The 18,580-nt window shown below is 29.6% G+C and overlaps 2 protein-coding genes across 2 annotated transcripts; one reads left to right on the plus strand and one right to left on the minus strand.

The window, feature by feature from the left end:
- The first annotated feature begins 447 nt into the window (after positions 1-447).
- On the plus strand, positions 448-6,106 carry LOC115704014 (cytochrome P450 81Q32-like). Its single transcript, XM_061108547.1, has 4 exons — positions 448-1,700; positions 2,282-2,659; positions 3,125-3,267; positions 5,422-6,106. The coding sequence occupies exons 1-4, from the start codon at positions 1,191-1,193 to the stop codon at positions 5,888-5,890; spliced, it is 1,500 nt and encodes a 499-aa protein (XP_060964530.1). The 5' UTR covers positions 448-1,190; the 3' UTR covers positions 5,891-6,106.
- A 4,876-nt stretch (positions 6,107-10,982) lies between these two features.
- On the minus strand, positions 10,983-14,290 carry LOC115708277 (metal tolerance protein 9). The gene is made up of 6 exons (XM_030636503.2): positions 13,874-14,290; positions 12,535-12,647; positions 12,116-12,361; positions 11,961-12,041; positions 11,638-11,868; positions 10,983-11,554 (listed from the first exon to the last, which is right to left on the minus strand). Exons 1-6 carry the CDS (start codon positions 14,106-14,108, stop codon positions 11,210-11,212), a joined length of 1,251 nt encoding a protein of 416 aa, XP_030492363.1. The 5' UTR covers positions 14,109-14,290; the 3' UTR covers positions 10,983-11,209.
- Between the last annotated feature and the right edge of the window lie 4,290 nt (positions 14,291-18,580).

Here is an 18,580-nt window from a genome sequence, read left to right on the forward strand (position 1 = left end):
CTTAGAACACACGATTTCTTAACAAGTCGTCGAATACATTATAAACCTATGTACTCGCTCATCGGATATAATAGATATGCGCAATTAGTACTAACTTCTCTCGGCCCTATTTCTTTCGACCATACCAGGCATAATATACGATTAGACTACTGTCTCAGTCGCATACAAAAAATCTTATTTTTAGTCGCAACAAAACTTGTGACTAAAAGTAAAAAAAAAAAATTGACTAATTATAAATTATCATTCATATGTTGTGACTAAAAAGTCCGTGGCTAAAGGTATTAGTCACAAAAATTACAATTTGTTGTGACTGAATGTATTTTTAGTCACTACTTGTTGTGACTAAAGCTAAATTAGTGACAACTTGTAACTAAAGATTATATTTTAGTGACGAGTAATATTTTGTTGTGACTAAAAGTTACATTTAGTCACAAAAAAATTATATTGTGACTAAAAAGTTATCACTAAAAGTAACAGTTTTTTGTAGTGACACAAGTTGCTCCATGGAAGGTTGATTCTATGATAATTATATTATTGACACATTATTATTTTCTTTTGGGAAATAGGTACACGTGTCACATTTTTATGAGACTGAACTCGTATGTTTAAACAAAAATTCGGACTATAATAGATGATACTTGCGCATTATCTTACGTATATTTACTCAAAAAAATTATGAAACTTACGTAACACATGCAAGCATGTGTGTTCTGTACGTTGTTGTTTTTTTAAGACAGAACCACTACTTCAAATAAATATATATTATATACATTGACTATATAATTTCTCAAAGTTCCATTCATTTTTATGTTATTATTTATTCTGAATAGAGACTAAAAAACACATAGTTCTACTCAAAAAACAATCAAATAGATAATTAACCAAATCCCAATTTTTAAATTTTGCTTCCACAGTAAGGAAGAATAGAAAAAACATTAGTCAAATATTTACGTACACACACGAATTCATTATCAATGTAACCAATGAATTAACACTGCGTGTCAATATTTTTTTAAGAAAAAAATTTACGTAACAAATAATTACTTGGGTAATACTCTTTTCTTCTTCTTTAACAAGTGATCAGTCTACTACATATATAAATACCAAGTACCTATAGTAGTAATTGATTAAGTATAACAAATACAAATTTGACGCAGTTTAAAAGATACTTTGATATTAAACTACATAATATGGAATTGGTGAGTGAAGTGATGATGACCTCTTACTACTTATTAATCATTCTCATCACTGTCGTTTTTTCATTCAAGACAAAGAAACGACACTACAAAAACCTCCCACCAACCCCACCCTCTCTTCCCATAATTGGTCATCTCCATCTAGTGAAACCTCCACTCCACCGAGCCTTGCGCAATCTCTCCACCAAATACGGCGATGTTTTCTCCCTTGGCTTCGGTTTTCGCCAAGTGGTCGTTGTCTCATCGCCTTCTGTCGTTGAGGAATGCTTCACCAAAAATGACGTCGTTTTGGCTAATCGTCCACAACTTCTTGCGGCGAAGCACATAGGCTACAACTCCACCAATATGGTTGACACTCCCTATGGTGATCACTGGCGCAACCTCAGGCGAATTGGCGCAACTGAGATCTTCTCCTCTGGACGGCTTAACCTCTTTGTAGGGATTAGGAGAGATGAAGTCAAACGACTACTCTTCAAGCTCTCACACCATAAAGATTGGCAAAAGGTATTGTGTTAAGAAATATGCAATAACATATTATAGTGTAATGATGATATATGTGAACAAATTTAAATTCATAGTAAACTTATAAGAAAAAGTAATTTCAACTAATTATTTTTGTTTAATATAGGTTCCACTTATATATTAAAAATTACTTATTTATTTGTGTATTTCATGTGTCCATGTTTTATGCATTATCCATTATTATATTTTAAATATGCATAAAAAGTACAAAATTATATGTTGCACAAAATTTGAAATATTTTTACAGTTTTTAAGATTTTATTTAAAAAAAATAATGCATGTTATTTAAATGTTGTATTTTTTTATTTTATTATTTTTATATTAATTGTTTTTTTTTCTTTAACAATATTTTTATATTTTGCTATTGTTATTTTTATATAGTTTTTTGTTATTTTTGTGTTCTTTTTTATATAATACCGTAAAAATATATAAATATATATTAATGCAAAGTGTAAAAAAATTTAAAAAAAAAATTATGATTTATGTAAATTTCCCATTTTCTTTTAACAAGTGAGTCTCAATTAATAAAAAATTATGTCTCAAAATGACACTATTGTCCACAGGTGGAGCTCAAGTCAATGCTCCAAGAGTTGCTTTACAACATCTTAATGAGGATGGTGGCCGGAAAACGATGCGACAACAATGACATGGTGAATAAAGAAGAAGCACGGCGATATAGAGATACCTTGAGAGTTGCATTAGGGCTTGCCGGAGCAGGGAACTCGGCGGACTTTTTGCCCTTTTTGAATTGGATCCCAAATAGTTTTGAGAAGAAGGTGAAGAAGGTTGGGAAAAAGTTGGACTCTCTTGTAGAGGGTTTAATCAAAGAGCATCGGAGTAGCAGAGATAAGAATCGAAACACCATTATTGAACATTTACTCTCTTTACAGGAGTCTCAACCAGAATATTACACTGCCCAAATTATCAAAGGCTTTGTTTTGGTATGCTAATTATGTGTATTTCCTTTTAAGTTATTATTACTATATGTTATATTATATTAATGTGAAAATATTTATTTATACATATAACTTAATTTCTTTATATATAGTTAAATAACAACTTATCATAAATCCACACACTCATAACTACTATATATCTTAACCCATGTTCAAGTTTTAGTAAATGTATATCATAAATCTAAATATCATATGAATAACTTATATGTTTATGTAACAAATTTTATCATTTTATAAATATTGTTCATTTTATATTCTGTGTCATTTATACATATTATATGTAAAACTTATTTTATATTAATTTTCTATTATTATAACTATTTATTAACCAACATAATAAATTATTTAATTTTTTAGTGTAATTCGAAAATAAATGATCAAAAGTAATTAGATTTTTTTCTCTTGAAATTAATTTGATTTATTTAATTATTCAAATAAATTATTTTGTAGGTAATATTTGCAGCAGGAATGGATACATCAGCAACATTAGAATGGGTAATGGCCAATTTACTAAATTACCCTCATGTTCTAAAAAAAGTCAAAGATGAGATAGATTCTCAAATCGGTCAACAACAATTAATCAACGAATCAGATCTCTCACTACAAGAAAAATTAAAATTACCGGCGGAATCATTACTGGCGGAGCTTGCCCGCCTCTAATAATAAGAGTATTACCGGCAGAGTACGTATTTCAATGGTAATATTTACTAAAAATAATAAAATTAATTCAATATTAGTATTACTGGCGGTTTTTTTATTATTACCGGCGGAAAGTCCGCTGCTAATTGAATGTGCGGGAAAATTCCCGTTTTTTTAATTTGAATTAGTATTACCGGCGGATTATTAGCAGCGGGGGTCCGCCGGTAATACATTATTTTATTATTTTTATACTTATTACCGGCGGAAAAAATTAATACCGTCGGAGCCCCACCGATAATATTAAAATTGCTTTGTCTTTATTCTGGCTCAAAACTGGCCCAATGAGCTTCCTTATTACTGTGTATTTATATACACTTCTTTGTACAAAACCCTACAGATAACATTTCATTTTTCAATATAGCCTTTTCGGCTGAATATAATACAAGTAAGAGAAATGTTTTCTCTAATATAGTATCAGTGATAAACTCCATAAAACCCTAGCCGCCCCCTTCACCATTACCACTTCCCTATCTTCTCCATTTCATCTCATGGCTCCAAGAACCAGAAATTCCACCATTGCCGCCGCCTCTATCAGTGAAGCTCCTTCCATTTCGCTGCTCTCCAAACGTCCACCATGGCCAAGATCCTTCGTCGACAGCCGCCACCAACTCCGATGTTGCTCCGCCTCCTCATGAAAACTCCATCTCAGATCCGCATGGTGCTTCTCCATTCATGCTCGATCCGGTAATAACAGTATATATATATAAATGGAAAAATTAATGCATAAATTAATCTGTTGCTAGCCACTTTTATTCATTTTTTTTCTCATTTCCTTATTTTTTGAGATTTATCTCATAATATTTTTTTGGTAAATACCATTTTGGACCCTGTGTTTTGCAAAAGTTACAGATTGGACCCTCTGTTCTGTTAAATGACAAAATAGACCATGTATTTTCTAAAATGATAAAAATAGGACCCTAAGCTTAATTTTTGACAACTTTTTTTTTTAATACAACCAACTTAAAGAAAATTCCTAATAATAACAGATACAAAAAATGTAAACAGTTTTGTCATAATATTTTTAGATCGGATTATAATTAAACTTTAAAAATCAATTCAGGGTCCTATTTGTGCTATTTTAAAAAATACAGGGTCCATTTTGTCATTTAACAAAACACAGGATCTAATTGGTAACTTTTGCAAAACATAGGGTCCAAAATAGTATTTACCCTATTTTTTTTTTCTTGTGTTATTTTTATTCTAATGGCAGATTTGATTTATTTTTTTTTTGTTGTTCTTCTATTTTCTTTGCAGGTTAAGCATTGTTTGGGGGTTGTATGTCTTGCGTCGTTGGGTTCACATCTGGGCATTTGGGTTACGGTGTTCACTTCTGGATGAGAGGGGGTTTGGAGTTTCATGGTTGGGCTTGGTCGGGCTCACAGAGGCGGCGCATCTCACCGGGGTGGATTCAATTTCTTCTTAGATTAAATTTTTCAATATATTTTTCTGATTTTGGTTTTGGATTTTTTTGTAAAGATTTTAGTTTTGGTTAATCGTTATCTATGTAAATATATATATATATATTCATTTATTTTTATTTATTCATTATCTTTGTATATTGTATATGTAGTTAAATAGGGATTGATTGTAATAGTATATTGATGTTTGAGTATAGGTTAATATTTTGATTTGAATATATCTTCTCTCTTAGCATTTTTTTTAATGTTTGGATTTGAATATCTTTTTCCTTAGCATTTTTTTTAATAACTTCTCTCTTATTAATATAGAAAAGATAAATTAATTTAAGGTTTATTTATATTATTGAAAAAACGTTTTAGTTAATTCAAAAAAAAAAAAGTTTCAATTCTTTAGAAAAAAATAAAAGAAATAAAAATTTAAAATATAAAATTTATAACAGTAATAAATATACCAGCGGGACCCGCTGCTATTAATAATTAATAAGCGGCGCGGTGTCAGTCCGCTGGTATTAATGATGAATAGCGACCCTTATTACCAGCGGGGTATTCCGCCGGTAATAACTTTTACCAGCGGAATCTCATATCTTTACCAGCGGACTGTTCCGCCCCTAATGATGGTATTTGTTGTAGTGTCTCCAAACTACCTTATCTCCAGTGTGTTATTTCTGAGACTTTACGATTATACCCAGCAGGTCCACTCCTTGTACCTCACTACTCCTCGAATGATTGTACCATCAGTAGATACGATGTTCCACATGGCACTATTTTATTGGTTAATACATGGGCAATACATAGAGATCCTAAGTTATGGAAAGATGCTGATAGTTTCATCCCCGAAAGGTTTGAGAATATCAATAGTGAAAATAATGAAGGATACAAGCTAATGCCATTTGGGCTTGGAAGACGGGCTTGTCCTGGAAAAAGTTTGGCCCAACGCATGATGGGCTTGACATTGGGGTCTTTGATCCAGTGCTTTGATTGGAAAAGAATTGATGATAATGAAATTGACATGGTTGAAGGTAAAGGACTTACTATGCCTAAAGCTGTACCATTAGAAGCCATGTGTAAACCACGTCCCATTATGGAATTTCTTCTTTGACATTCCCATAATATGTTTTTTAAATTTGTTGAACGCTTGAAGCTTTTGTTTATAATAAGGTTTTTATTATTAAGTTAATAAGTACGTATGTATTGTTATTATTGTGTTGCTGAATTTATAACTTTTATGGTTATTGTAGAGTTTATTTCAATATTTGTAATATATTGTGTTTGCATTAATAAAAAACTTATATTGGAAAATTCTGTACACACTTAATAGTATAGATGTCACACACTTAATTGGAGTGCTTGATATGAATAATTATAAAATATAAATCTTATACCTAAGCCAAATAATTAAGGTGGCATTTATTTTCTAACCTTCTATGTCACGAACTATTTATACATTTTATATAAGGTGGCAATAAGTTCAAGTTTCTTGGCATATACATACAGTTTTAGATTAATCAAAAGGCTTTTTATTGTAAAAAAAAATTGTGAAAGAGAATTAGAGACAACTTGCATGTGAGAAAAAGTATAAGGGTGCAGTAATTGATAGTTAAAATTAAGATAATTTGTATTGTGTGACTCTTGTGAAGGATATGTGAGAATTGATGTATTGTGCTTTTGATTCTTAGTGGAAGAGCACAAGATAGTGTTAAAAATTAGAGCTCAAGTGCATTGTGCTTTTCCATTGAAGTTCAATACTTTATTCTGATAATAACTATTGGTATTGTGCTAAGGACCGAGTTAGGAACTGACAGGGGAACAATTAGGAGTATTTATGGTGCTGATATGATTCTTTACTATTTTATTTAAGAGCATTACATATGTTGTTTGAGTTATTTCTCAAATCACAGTATAGGAATCTTAAAATGCATAGCACTACATAATACATTTTGATAGATTTAATCGTACCAAACACAATATCTATTATATTTTTAAATATATATCTATATATAAATATTTACACAAAAATTAGCCTTGATGACGTGGGCAGCAATGTTTGACACGTGGCAAGAAAGAAAATATTTACGGAGTTGAGTAGTCCCAATAAGTCATAGCAGTAGACCTAGGAGGGGTCCCTGGCCCAGCGCCCAAATTGACTTTAGAAACTCCGAAATAGGATTTTGGATCCTACCAAGTTATTTTTAACTCACCATCCTTCAATATTCTAAATCAAGAAGACAAGAAGAATTCAATTTCGAGACCTGGAAACTGAAAAAGAGACGAAACAGCAACTCGGAAGTCAACCCAAGGGCCTAGGAATTTTACCCAATGCCATGTTGATATTCACAACTAATAAGGTTTCAATTTTTGGGTCTATCTTAGTAAAAATGTCTTTAACTTTATACATATACATTAATAAGACATGTCACGAACATGTTAGAAGCACCAGAATCAGAACACTTCCTGTTTGGAGCAACCAAGCACCCTGTGCCCGGGCCACCTGGTGATGCACTCGGTGCCAAGTTTAACATATTGACAACCTGAGGCGCTTCCAACCACAGTACTAAAGATGTATCCAAAATATTTTTTTTGTCTCCATCCAAAATGAGAAAATAAGTGCTTTCGGAAAAGAAACAGATTAACCTGGATGCTAAAATTAGGACATAGTGCCCAGGTTGACCTGTTGTTAATTTGGGCCATTTCCAGTAGCATTTTAGAAAAAAAAAAATCTGGGCATATTCTCTGTTTTCATTAGCAATTAAGATATGGGTACTTTCAGGAAACAAACGAAGTCATCTGGGAGTCAAAACGGACCTAGCGCCTAGGTTGACATATTGTCAACCTGGCCATTTCCAAACATTTCTCCTGAGAAGTCTTCCTAGGTATATTCTTCGTTTTCACCAACAATTGAGATACAAGTGTTTCCGGGAATTAAACGGAAGCATTTAGTGGGCGAAATTGGGACCTGGTGCCCAGGTTGACTTGATGCCTGCGCCGCCAAGTTGACATTTTGTCAACCTAAGTCAACTCCAAGTATTTTCTTCAAAAAGTGTTCTGGGAATCTTTTCTGTTTTCAAAAATAATGAAGATACAAGTGATCTAGCTCGGGGAGAAAACGAGATCCATTGGGAGTCAAAACAGGGCCCTAGCGCCCAGATTGACATTGGTGATTGGCCTTACGCCCAAGTTGACACAAAACCTAGTTATTTGGATGTTTTCGCTCCTTAAAACCTAGTCAAGTGCGATCGATTTTTTCGCAAATTACCTAAAAACGATCCAACGAACGTGATTTAAGCTCCGAAAATTTACGATTTTCATCCAAAATCAATTTTTTCCATTAAATAATGATCAAGATAATGCCTAGAGTGATTTATTCATATTTTTTATATTATTTTAATAGACCTCCTTCCCTATAAAAGGAGAGCTCCACTAGCTCATTTTTTACATCCTACTAAGTTCTCATAAGGTCAAATAATCTCTCTCTACTTTATCTTACTAGAAATCTGAACTTTTCATTAGTCAATTTTCTTGAAATTCTCATGAGAAATAAAAAATCGAAGTAGTCGTAGCTCTACCATCACGACATGGGAAGTAAACAATTATAAATTTCGTGTGTCTCTCTTTACACTACAAGAAAAAAAGACTTTTGCCCGTGAGTTTTCTCGTCGGCATAAGTATACATATGTCACCGGTACTATGTTGTCGGCGAGCTAATGTAATTTGAATAAATCTAAAATTTATAATCTACATAAATAATTGTACAAAAATATATTAGTCATTCAGTGCTACAGAACAGTCCAGAAAAATATATTGATTAAGTTTTTAATTTTTTAAATATTTTATAAATCATTAAAATTAGAATATGTTTAATCTTATTCAACACTTATAAATCAAGTTCAATAATCAAGTTGAGTCCCTACATCTCCCAAGTTGTTAAACTTTGTCCAAAAAGATGATCGTAAGCTCTCAAGTTCCGAGTTTTAATTATTTAGTCCAATCCTAGATATTACTTTTACCTATGACCATAAAATGACTAAATAATTATCATCATTGCATTCTATATTCAAAGTCAAATCCAATTAAATATAGCATAACTATATTTAAAGTTTAGAGTTTCGAAACCTCACCTAAGTAGTGCACAATAACAATCGGTGGCAATAAAAATTGGTGTACCAAAAACATCACCGAAAATAAGAGTAGTATATATCAAAACGACCATCTCAACGAGTAGATCACACTCCCAACCATTTATCAAAATGTTACACGGTGTCATCAAAAGTCACTAAAAAGGAGTGGAACAACAAAAATATTACTGTAAAAAGTAGCATGTTAGGAAAAATGACTCTGTATAGATTGTTCTCCTCGACAAGTTGAGTCTATTGGTGAAGAACACTCGTCAAACGAATACCAGAGATGATCGAAAAATGCGTTCAAAGTTTGAACCTAGGGAATGAGAAGGTGCCATTTGAAGGTTGAGATCAGTGACAGGTGGGAGTCCAATCCTCCGGTGTGTGTGGTCGAACGGTGGTCAAAAAAGTTTCGTCGAAGCTCTATTGATGGTAGTTATAGTGATTCACTATCAAAAAAAGACTATTTTTAGTGACAATTTTTTAGTCACAATAAAAAAATTGTGATTAAATGTGACTTTTAGTCATAAGAAAAAAATTACTTGTGACTAAATATAATTTAAATACAAGTTATTATCACTAATTTTGTTTTAGTTACGATAAATATTGTGAATAAAAACACATTTAATCACAATAAATTATAATTTTTGTGATTAATATTTTTAGCCACGGACTTTTTAGTCATAACGTAGAAAATAATAATTTATAATTAATTATAATTTTTGTATAGAAAAAAATTTTTTGTAGTGATTCCTTGAAAGCTTTGAAGAGAGCGAAGAAAAAAAAAAGAAAGAGAGAGAGAGAGAGAGAGAGAGAGAGAGACTGAGAGAGAGTGTCCGGGAAAGAGAAAAAGAGAAGGGGAAAAAAAGGTTAATGTTATGGAGTGGGTCCTACTCCATTTTTATTTCAAAAATATAAAACTGTTCAACCAAATAAGTTTCATGATTATCTATATGCTCGGAATTTAATATGATCTAACATTAAACAATAATCATAAAATTAGATACATAACCAAGTCAAAATAAATTTTTATTTTCTTTATTAATAATAAAAGGTCACAATGAATTGAAATTTTAAATAGGGCATAAACTTTACACGAAGGAAAGCAGGAAAAACTCAATAAGTGGCAAAATACACTAAGGTTCCTTGTATGTCAAGTAAATCAGTAGTTGTGTTATTGAAAAGTGTTAACGGGAGCTAATCTGGGTAATTCTGTTACTAAGCCTGTGCTCGACACATCGAAGACTTCTTTCAAACTCCTGGTCTGAAGAGCACTAATATAAGAGCATCGCTATTAGGTAGTAATAGTGTCTAACACCTTCTAAATGTGTTATCGTGTTATTGATACTCTCTAAAAATTATTATATTAAATTATATGAAACTCAATACTTAGTTAGACAAATAGAAATATTGACACGTAAAAATATGCTAAGCACTACTGGTACTCTTTAGCACATCAACGATAGAACAAGATCCATTTTGCATCATATCTAAGGGATTCCTTGGTTCGGGCCGAAGAAGCAATGTCACTCGATCATTATCAAACTGGCTGCAATATTTTTCTGTTTGTGAGGATCCCACCAGAGTGCCATCTACTTTTAATGGGCCATGAACTAGATTTCTCCTAATATAATATAATTGCTTACAAAAGTAAAACCCACGATGATTATGCTAGGTCCATGTGTTAAGGACTCACAAGCGCATTATAATTGGAATTTTGCTTGGACCAAACTTCCTCTGCCTTGTAGTATTCTACCTATGCTAACCATCTCTTTTGCTTTGACCAAATACTTAAACCATTTTCATTATTCTCTTGTTACTTGATTTTCACCCGTGATTTGGTTTGCAACTAGTTCTAATTTAAATCACTATAACTTTTTATTAAAATCAAGTTTAGGGTAATATTTTAATTACTGTGCAAAAAAAAAAAATCGATGTCACCTAACATTGCAGTAAAACATGATGTATAATTGTGTATTCAACAAAAGTGACATTTTCTTTAAAATATAACATAAAATATATGCACTGATTTTACAGGTTATAGCCAGGCTTAGTACTCTAAAAAAAAAACCAACAGAGAGTTGAACCCAACTTTATATAATTACACAAAAAAACTTATATAATAATCTGATTCTACGAAAAAGATTATAAAAAAGATACATTAGTATTTCATTCACACAAGAAAGAAAGAAAAAAAACAAGGCCAAACATAAAAAATGAGCAGCTTATTATATTATTCATAGACTATAGAAAGAAACCTTGAAATGATGATGATGAATGTCATGATTTGTCATTGTGATTCATCAAACCTTTCTTTTGTGTTCTGGCCTGTGAGTAAACTCGAAATCGATATGAACAAAAGCTCGTTCTACCTCGGGGAGTTGTTCGAGCTTCTCTTGCAGGTTCTCACCAATGTTATGAGCCTCAATCAGAATCATGTCTTCTGGGAGGACAATATCAACCTCTACAAAGTAATGAGAACCAAATGTGTAAGCTCTAACCGTGTCGATATGCTTAATTGCTTTGTGGTGATTCCATATCAGATATGTTAGCTTTGCTAGAAAATCTGGTGGAGCTGTTCTTCCAATCAGTGACCAAACATTCTCAATCACTGTTCTTGCCCATGTGTTCATTGTGTATAATGCTATCTAAAAATCACATTATAAAAATGGTGAAATTCACTTCTACAACATATGAAACATAACACAAAACAGAGGAAAAAGTTTCTCACAATGAGAGCACCGGTAGGATCAATCCACCAGGCATATCGGACGGCTAGGACAGCTGCTGCTAAACCAACTGAATTAGTAACAACATCGAAGAAATGATCTTGTGCATAGGCTTGAACTATTTCATTTTTAAATCTTCTACAGTAAAGCATTAAGAAAAACTTCACTATTGTCACTGAAACCATGATCCCAATCATCCATTTCTCTTCCACAATATTCATTTGAGTTGCAGACTGTGCTCAAAAAAGGGTATTAATTAGTACATTAACAAAAACAATAAAGTTCACAATTTTGTCTAATTAAACTATGTACTAATTTGACATACTTTTGTGACCAGATGCCTAATGGACTCAAGCAATATTTGTAAGCCAAGAGTTGCCATTACAGATGCAAAAACAATGATGCCCTGCATATTTGATGAGTTGAATTAGAACAGAGTTGTGAATAAAACAAAGTTAGAAGAAGAAGTGGAGACTATACCACTGGTTGCATACGATTCTTTCCAATGGGATAGTTATAATGATTTGGGTTTTTCATGGAATAGGCAGTGAACCACAGTATAAAGCCTGATAAGAGATCCAATAATGAATCCAGAGTTGAGGCAATCACAGCTAGTGATTTGCTCTCTATTGAAGCATAAACTTTTGCTGCAAAAAGAACTAAGTTAGCTATGTTTGATGCATTGACTGCCAACCTCTCACTCTTTGCTAATTGCTTTACTTCATCCTGAAACCAACCATAAATAAAAAACATGACATTGTTTCAGTAACAGTATTTATTTAAAAAAAAGACTCATCATATGATTATGTAACTATATGTGTAGTACTTGTGTCCATTCCTAATGACTTGATCATCTTTATTCCTAACTATATGTTTAGTTTACTGTTGATATAACAAACCTCAGTTAGGCTCTCAGGGAAGCAGCCATTTTCAGTCATGGTCTCCATCTCATTGTAGCCTTCAAGAAGTCTTTCTTGCTGTTTATAGTACTCTGCAACTTTGTATTGTTTCCCTAAAAATAAATGCAAAATATGTACAAATTTCTTTAATAATTCTTGGAAATCAGATTAATGCTATAAGAGGTACTTTATTGTTTACATATATAAATGAATTTAAATAAAAACAGCCCTTCATTTGAGATTTAAGTATTTTAGGCACAAGTTGATTTTCTTAAGGTGATGACATAAATCTTATTATGTCAAAAGATGAAATCATATATCACAAATTTCTGTGTATCTATTTATAGTGAAATGTCTACAAAGTTACTTTTTAAAATATATATATATTTTCTAAAAAGGGTTATAAATATATGTTCAATATATATATATATATATATATATGTATTTATAGAAAAAAAAAATTAACAGTGCAGTTTACTATTATTAGCAGCTGACTGGTACATATAAATATAATTTCACAATGTAAAAATATGTATTATAAATGAATAGACAACCCCATATATTAATTTGAAAAATGAATGAAAATCCACATTGGTATAGATCGTGAAAGCCATGTCATCAACCAGATTAAATGTGTGCCTACTTTCCAAATTGTTAGAATAATAATTGAGCAAGAAAAACACTAAAAAGGAAACTCATGAATTAATATGATGATGGAGATGAAGTAATCTGTACGTATGGATATGACTAAACCACTCAACTTGCATCATATTAATTATTCAAAATTCTCCATACCATTATGATCAGCCACTAAATCATCAAATCAATTAATAAGATATATATGAATTTATGAATATACGAAGTGATTAAGCCATCGATAATTAAAAGCTACATCGTAAAGTCTTACCTAACACAACACAAATTATTTTAAAGATGAAGCCGAACAGAAAAGACAGAACAAATTTTAGTGGACACACTAAGACACCACAAAGAAAAGAAAAATACAATTAATGTAACAAAATAAAAACAAAGAATATCCAAATGCCCAGAAAAAGGTACTAATTAGGATCAGACTCCAAATCACACCATCAAATCCAGAACTAACAAAAATATATATATTATATATAATACACAAAATTACAAAAGTAGTAAATAATAATAATAACAATCTGTCACTACAAGAAAATATTTGGTGGATGATTTTTCCTATGTAATCTGTGTTCAATTTCTAACCCTAAAAAAGTCCAAAAAAGAGAAAATCTGAACAAAAATGTACGATATCGACTAAAACTAATTAAAATGATTAATTTATGAAATAAAGAAGAAATATATGAATTACCTGGTTGGCAAAGTAAACGACGTAAAGCGAAGGAGCAACGTCCGTCGTTGGCATGGTTGGAACCGCCATGGTCTGACGGCAATTGGAAGTCGCTGAGATCGAGTCTCCAAGAACTGTTTTCCGGCGAAAAACCGGCGACGTCCACAGGCGGTGATGGTGTGAGAAGTGGCTCTCTTCTGTTGCATTCGTCCAGTACCGTCGGCGACGGAGTGTTATTACCACTCGTATTCTCCATAATCAATGCTAATCAATATCTTCTCTCTATATATATGTGTATATGTATATATATATACACAGTCAGAGTGAAACTGAAAAGGTGAAAGAGAGAATGGAAGAAGCCAAAGATATTTATTTTTGAGTTTTACAAAAAAGAAGCTAAAGTTTTTGGTTACGTGATTATCGTGACATATTTATTTGACAACATATATATATAAATATACATTGCTTGTTTCTATTGGGATTTGTTTTTATTTTTAATTATGACAAAACAGTTGGTTTATAGGGAAATATTAGTGATGAATTTTAATTTATTAAATAATATAAAAATAATTAATTAATTATGAGACGTTACATCAGTATATATTAAATATTTTAGAGAAATTTACATGATATACTAACTTTTGTCATTTTTTTACAAAAATATTGCCAGACGGTATTTTTTACTTTTTCACTGTATTTTTTTTATAAATTTCATACTGCAGTATACTGTGTTAAGTTTTCACTAGTATTCTACTGGTGTTTTGTAGTTGTTCTACTTTGTGTTTTACTGGTGTTTTATTAAAACACAGTATTTTTGAAAACTTTTCCGTGTGACAATATTTTTGTAAAAATTAACTCAAATTCCAGTATTTTTGTAAGTTTCCCATATTTTATGGTGTCAAGTATTGTTAATTTAAGGTATTTAATAGGAATAATTACATAAGATACTATTTTGGGTTGAGATGCAAAATAGCCCTAAATTTGGTAACTAAGTTAGTAAATGTCCACTTTTTAAAAAAATTAAGAAAATGACCAAATCTAATAAATTAGCTAATAAAAATTATAAAAATACATTTATCACATATTTTTTTAAAAAAATATATATAATAATAAAATTAAGTTACATAATTTTTTTATTATATTGTAACAAAAATAAATAAATATATTAGATCATTTAAATATATACAGCAGTATTAGATATATCGTAGTACAGAAAATTAATATACCGTAGTAATAAAATTATATACCACAAAGAAATTATAACAATGCTAAATTAATACTTAAAAAATATATATATCATGCTAACAAAATTATATATACCACCATTAAAATATGAATACATACCAAAAAATTAATTTATATATAATAAAATAGAAACTAAATATCATATTAAATAAATAATATATTATAGATAACAAAAATCACATACCATATAATAAAACGTATATACCTACAATAAAAAATAAAATAAAATAATATAATATTATTAAAAAAATTATATATATCATATTAACAAAATTATATATCACCTTTATGTATACTAAAATAAAAACTAAACATGCATTATCTAAAATAAAATGATATACTATACAATAAAACATATATACCATATAACATAAAATATATACCTTACAATAGAAATATATATAATAATAACAACAAATAAAAATAAAAATATATAGGATGCTAATAAAATTATATATCATGTCAACAAAAGTACAATAGAAAATTAAACTTAAATATTATTTAAAAAAATTATATACCGTATAACAAAAAATACATATACCATACACCAAAATATATATACAAAAAATAATTAAAAAAAAAATATAGATTACTAATATATATATGTATGTATACTATACTAATCAAATTATATACCACAATTAAAATATATATACCATGACCATTGTATATAATAAAATAAAAAATAATTAAATATTATTTAAAATAAATAATCATACAATCAAAAAATATAAAAATAATAATTAAATATATGTAGCATGACAATAAAATTATATACATACATTAAAATATTTTTATTATGCTAATAAAATTATATACCACTATTATACATATCATAATAAAAAATAAATATGATCTAAGAATAATAATATACCATACAACAAAATAGAAATATACCGTACAACAAAATTTATATACCAACAACCCAAAACAACTCATAAAAAATTAAAAAAAATTGACATAGCTTTAAAATAAAAAAGATTTTAACAAAACTAATATAGATATACCATAATATTTAAATAATTTGCTTCTAATTCTAAAAAAAAATTAATGATTTTGAAATAAGGACATTTACTAACATAATCTTATGATTTAAGGTCATTTGCTATATTTTTTTTAAATGAGGACATAAACTAACATAGTCCTATGATTTGGGGTCATTTACTATCATTTCTCTACTATTTTTTGTAAAATATTTAAATATTTTTTTACATTTTTACGATTTTCTAAAAAATAACACGAAAATAACATAAAATCAACAAGAAAATTACATAAAAGTAACATCAAAATAACATCAAAATAACAACCAAAAATAACATACATATAACAAAAATTCAACAATAAATTAACAAGATTACAACATAAAAAGACCGTATTTTCGGTAAATAAAATCAAAAAAATCGTAAAAATATTTAAAATTCCGTGAAACCGTATTTTTGTAATTTTTTTTTTTTTGTTGTTGTTGTTTTTATGTTTTTGTAAAATAATTCTTATTTTTTTTAATGGTTAGTAATTTTATATGCTATTTATTAAATTAAAATATGTGTAATTTGATGTTAAACTGTACAAATAAGAATATACTACCTCTTCTTAAAGTTTCTCTTAACATTTCTTTTAGATGCCAAATAATATTATTATGTTTATATTATAGTAATTTATTGACATAAATACATAAGTTTAACTTTGAATTATAAATAAATATTTAAATTTAATTTTTAGCGATAATAATATTTAAGTTATATTTTTGAAATTTCGTATAGGTACTTGCTATTAAGTATGAAGTTATTTTCCAAAAAAAAGTGTGAAGTTATTATTGTGTTATTTTTGTATTGGTATATTTAAATTATTTTTTAAGAAAAATAATAATTTAATGACAAACTAATCAGATTGTTATGTAGTAATTTACTTAACAACCAAGTATACTTAAAGAAGTTTCAAAATTAACAAGCATTATTATAGTAAAAAAATTAAATTTAAATATTTATTTAATTAAATATAAGTATTTATACTGTAAATTATTTTTTTAGAACTTTTTTATTGTTACACTTTAAAATAAGTTTTTTTTTTATATTTTACAGAATTCTACATAAAAACTCTTAACGGAACAACTTAAATTGCAATCAAAATTCGTGTAATAAATTTAAAACTCACTTGTAGAGCAATTTAAAACTCTACATAAAAATCACTATAGAAACTACTTGTAAAACTCAAACAGTAAATTTTAAAAAAAAAAAATAAATAATATATGAATTAATTTTTCAAATTTTTTATAATATTATTAATAATAATTGATTTAGGAGAATGGGATTTGGTAAGGTTGGTTGTTTGATTCACTTTTTGTGAAAGATAAGGGAAAAGGAAATATTGTTTTTTAATAAAGATAAAAGGAATTGTGGAACTACCTCCACTTACTACGTATATATAGGTAGACAAATGTCACTCTATATAGTCTCCACTTCATTCCTAACATTTATGTGTATTATGGCTGCGAAGGAAGGACTTATCTCACCTTTTTTTTTCTTGAAAACGTATATGTAACTTATTCTTTATAAAACGATCCAAAAAAGACAGTACTACTATTTTATTTATTTATTTCAGAATTCAGCAGATAAGGATTGATAAAAAAAATAATAAATAAATAAACATAATTCCTAAAATAATTAGTAAAGAGTAAAAAACTTGAGAAATATGAAGTTTCTTTTTCACCAATTAAGAATTTTAAAAAAAATATATACATAATAATCAGGGCCGGTCCTGAAATAAAGTGGGCCATAGAGAAAAAAAAAATTTGGGCCCTTATGTTAGAAAAAATGTGGTATTTTTCAAAATCGGTAAAAAAAAAATGTATAATTTTAAAAGAAGAAAAAAAAATTTTGGGCCCTTGGGCTGGGTGGGCCCTATGCACAGGCCTAGCCCGCCTATACCCAGAGTCGGGCCTGATAATAATATTGAGGGTGCACTGTGCATTCATTTTTAGTGCACTAAGCACAACGGCATTTGTTAACCTCGTTTGTCGTTATACTGTACACCTACTTTTAGTGCACCCAAACACAATAACGGCGTGCACTGTGCACCCACTCTTAGTGCAACAAGGCACAACAGGGGCGTCTCTTAACCTCACTTGAAGGTGCAACTGTGCACCCACTCTTAGTGCACCAAGGCACAACAATAGCGTCTGTTAACCTCACTTGTGGGTGCACTGTGCACCCATGTGCACCAAGGCACAAGAAGGGCGTCTGTTATCCTCGCTTGAGGGTGCACTGTGCACTCACTCTTACTGTACCAAGGCACAACAAGAGCGTCTGTTAACCTCGCTTGAGGGTGCACCTTTTAGATATTAAGTTTTATATTTTGACAAAAAATCAGTTCAGGGTCTTATTTGTACTATTTTGAAAAACAGTCCAATTGGTAACTTTTGTAAAATACAAGATCAAAAATGATATTTAGCCTATATTAAAAAAAAATTCCCATATTTATATATAA

Source organism: Cannabis sativa, chromosome 1, assembly GCF_029168945.1.
Source record: "Cannabis sativa cultivar Pink pepper isolate KNU-18-1 chromosome 1, ASM2916894v1, whole genome shotgun sequence".
Lineage (NCBI taxonomy): Eukaryota > Viridiplantae > Streptophyta > Magnoliopsida > Rosales > Cannabaceae > Cannabis > Cannabis sativa.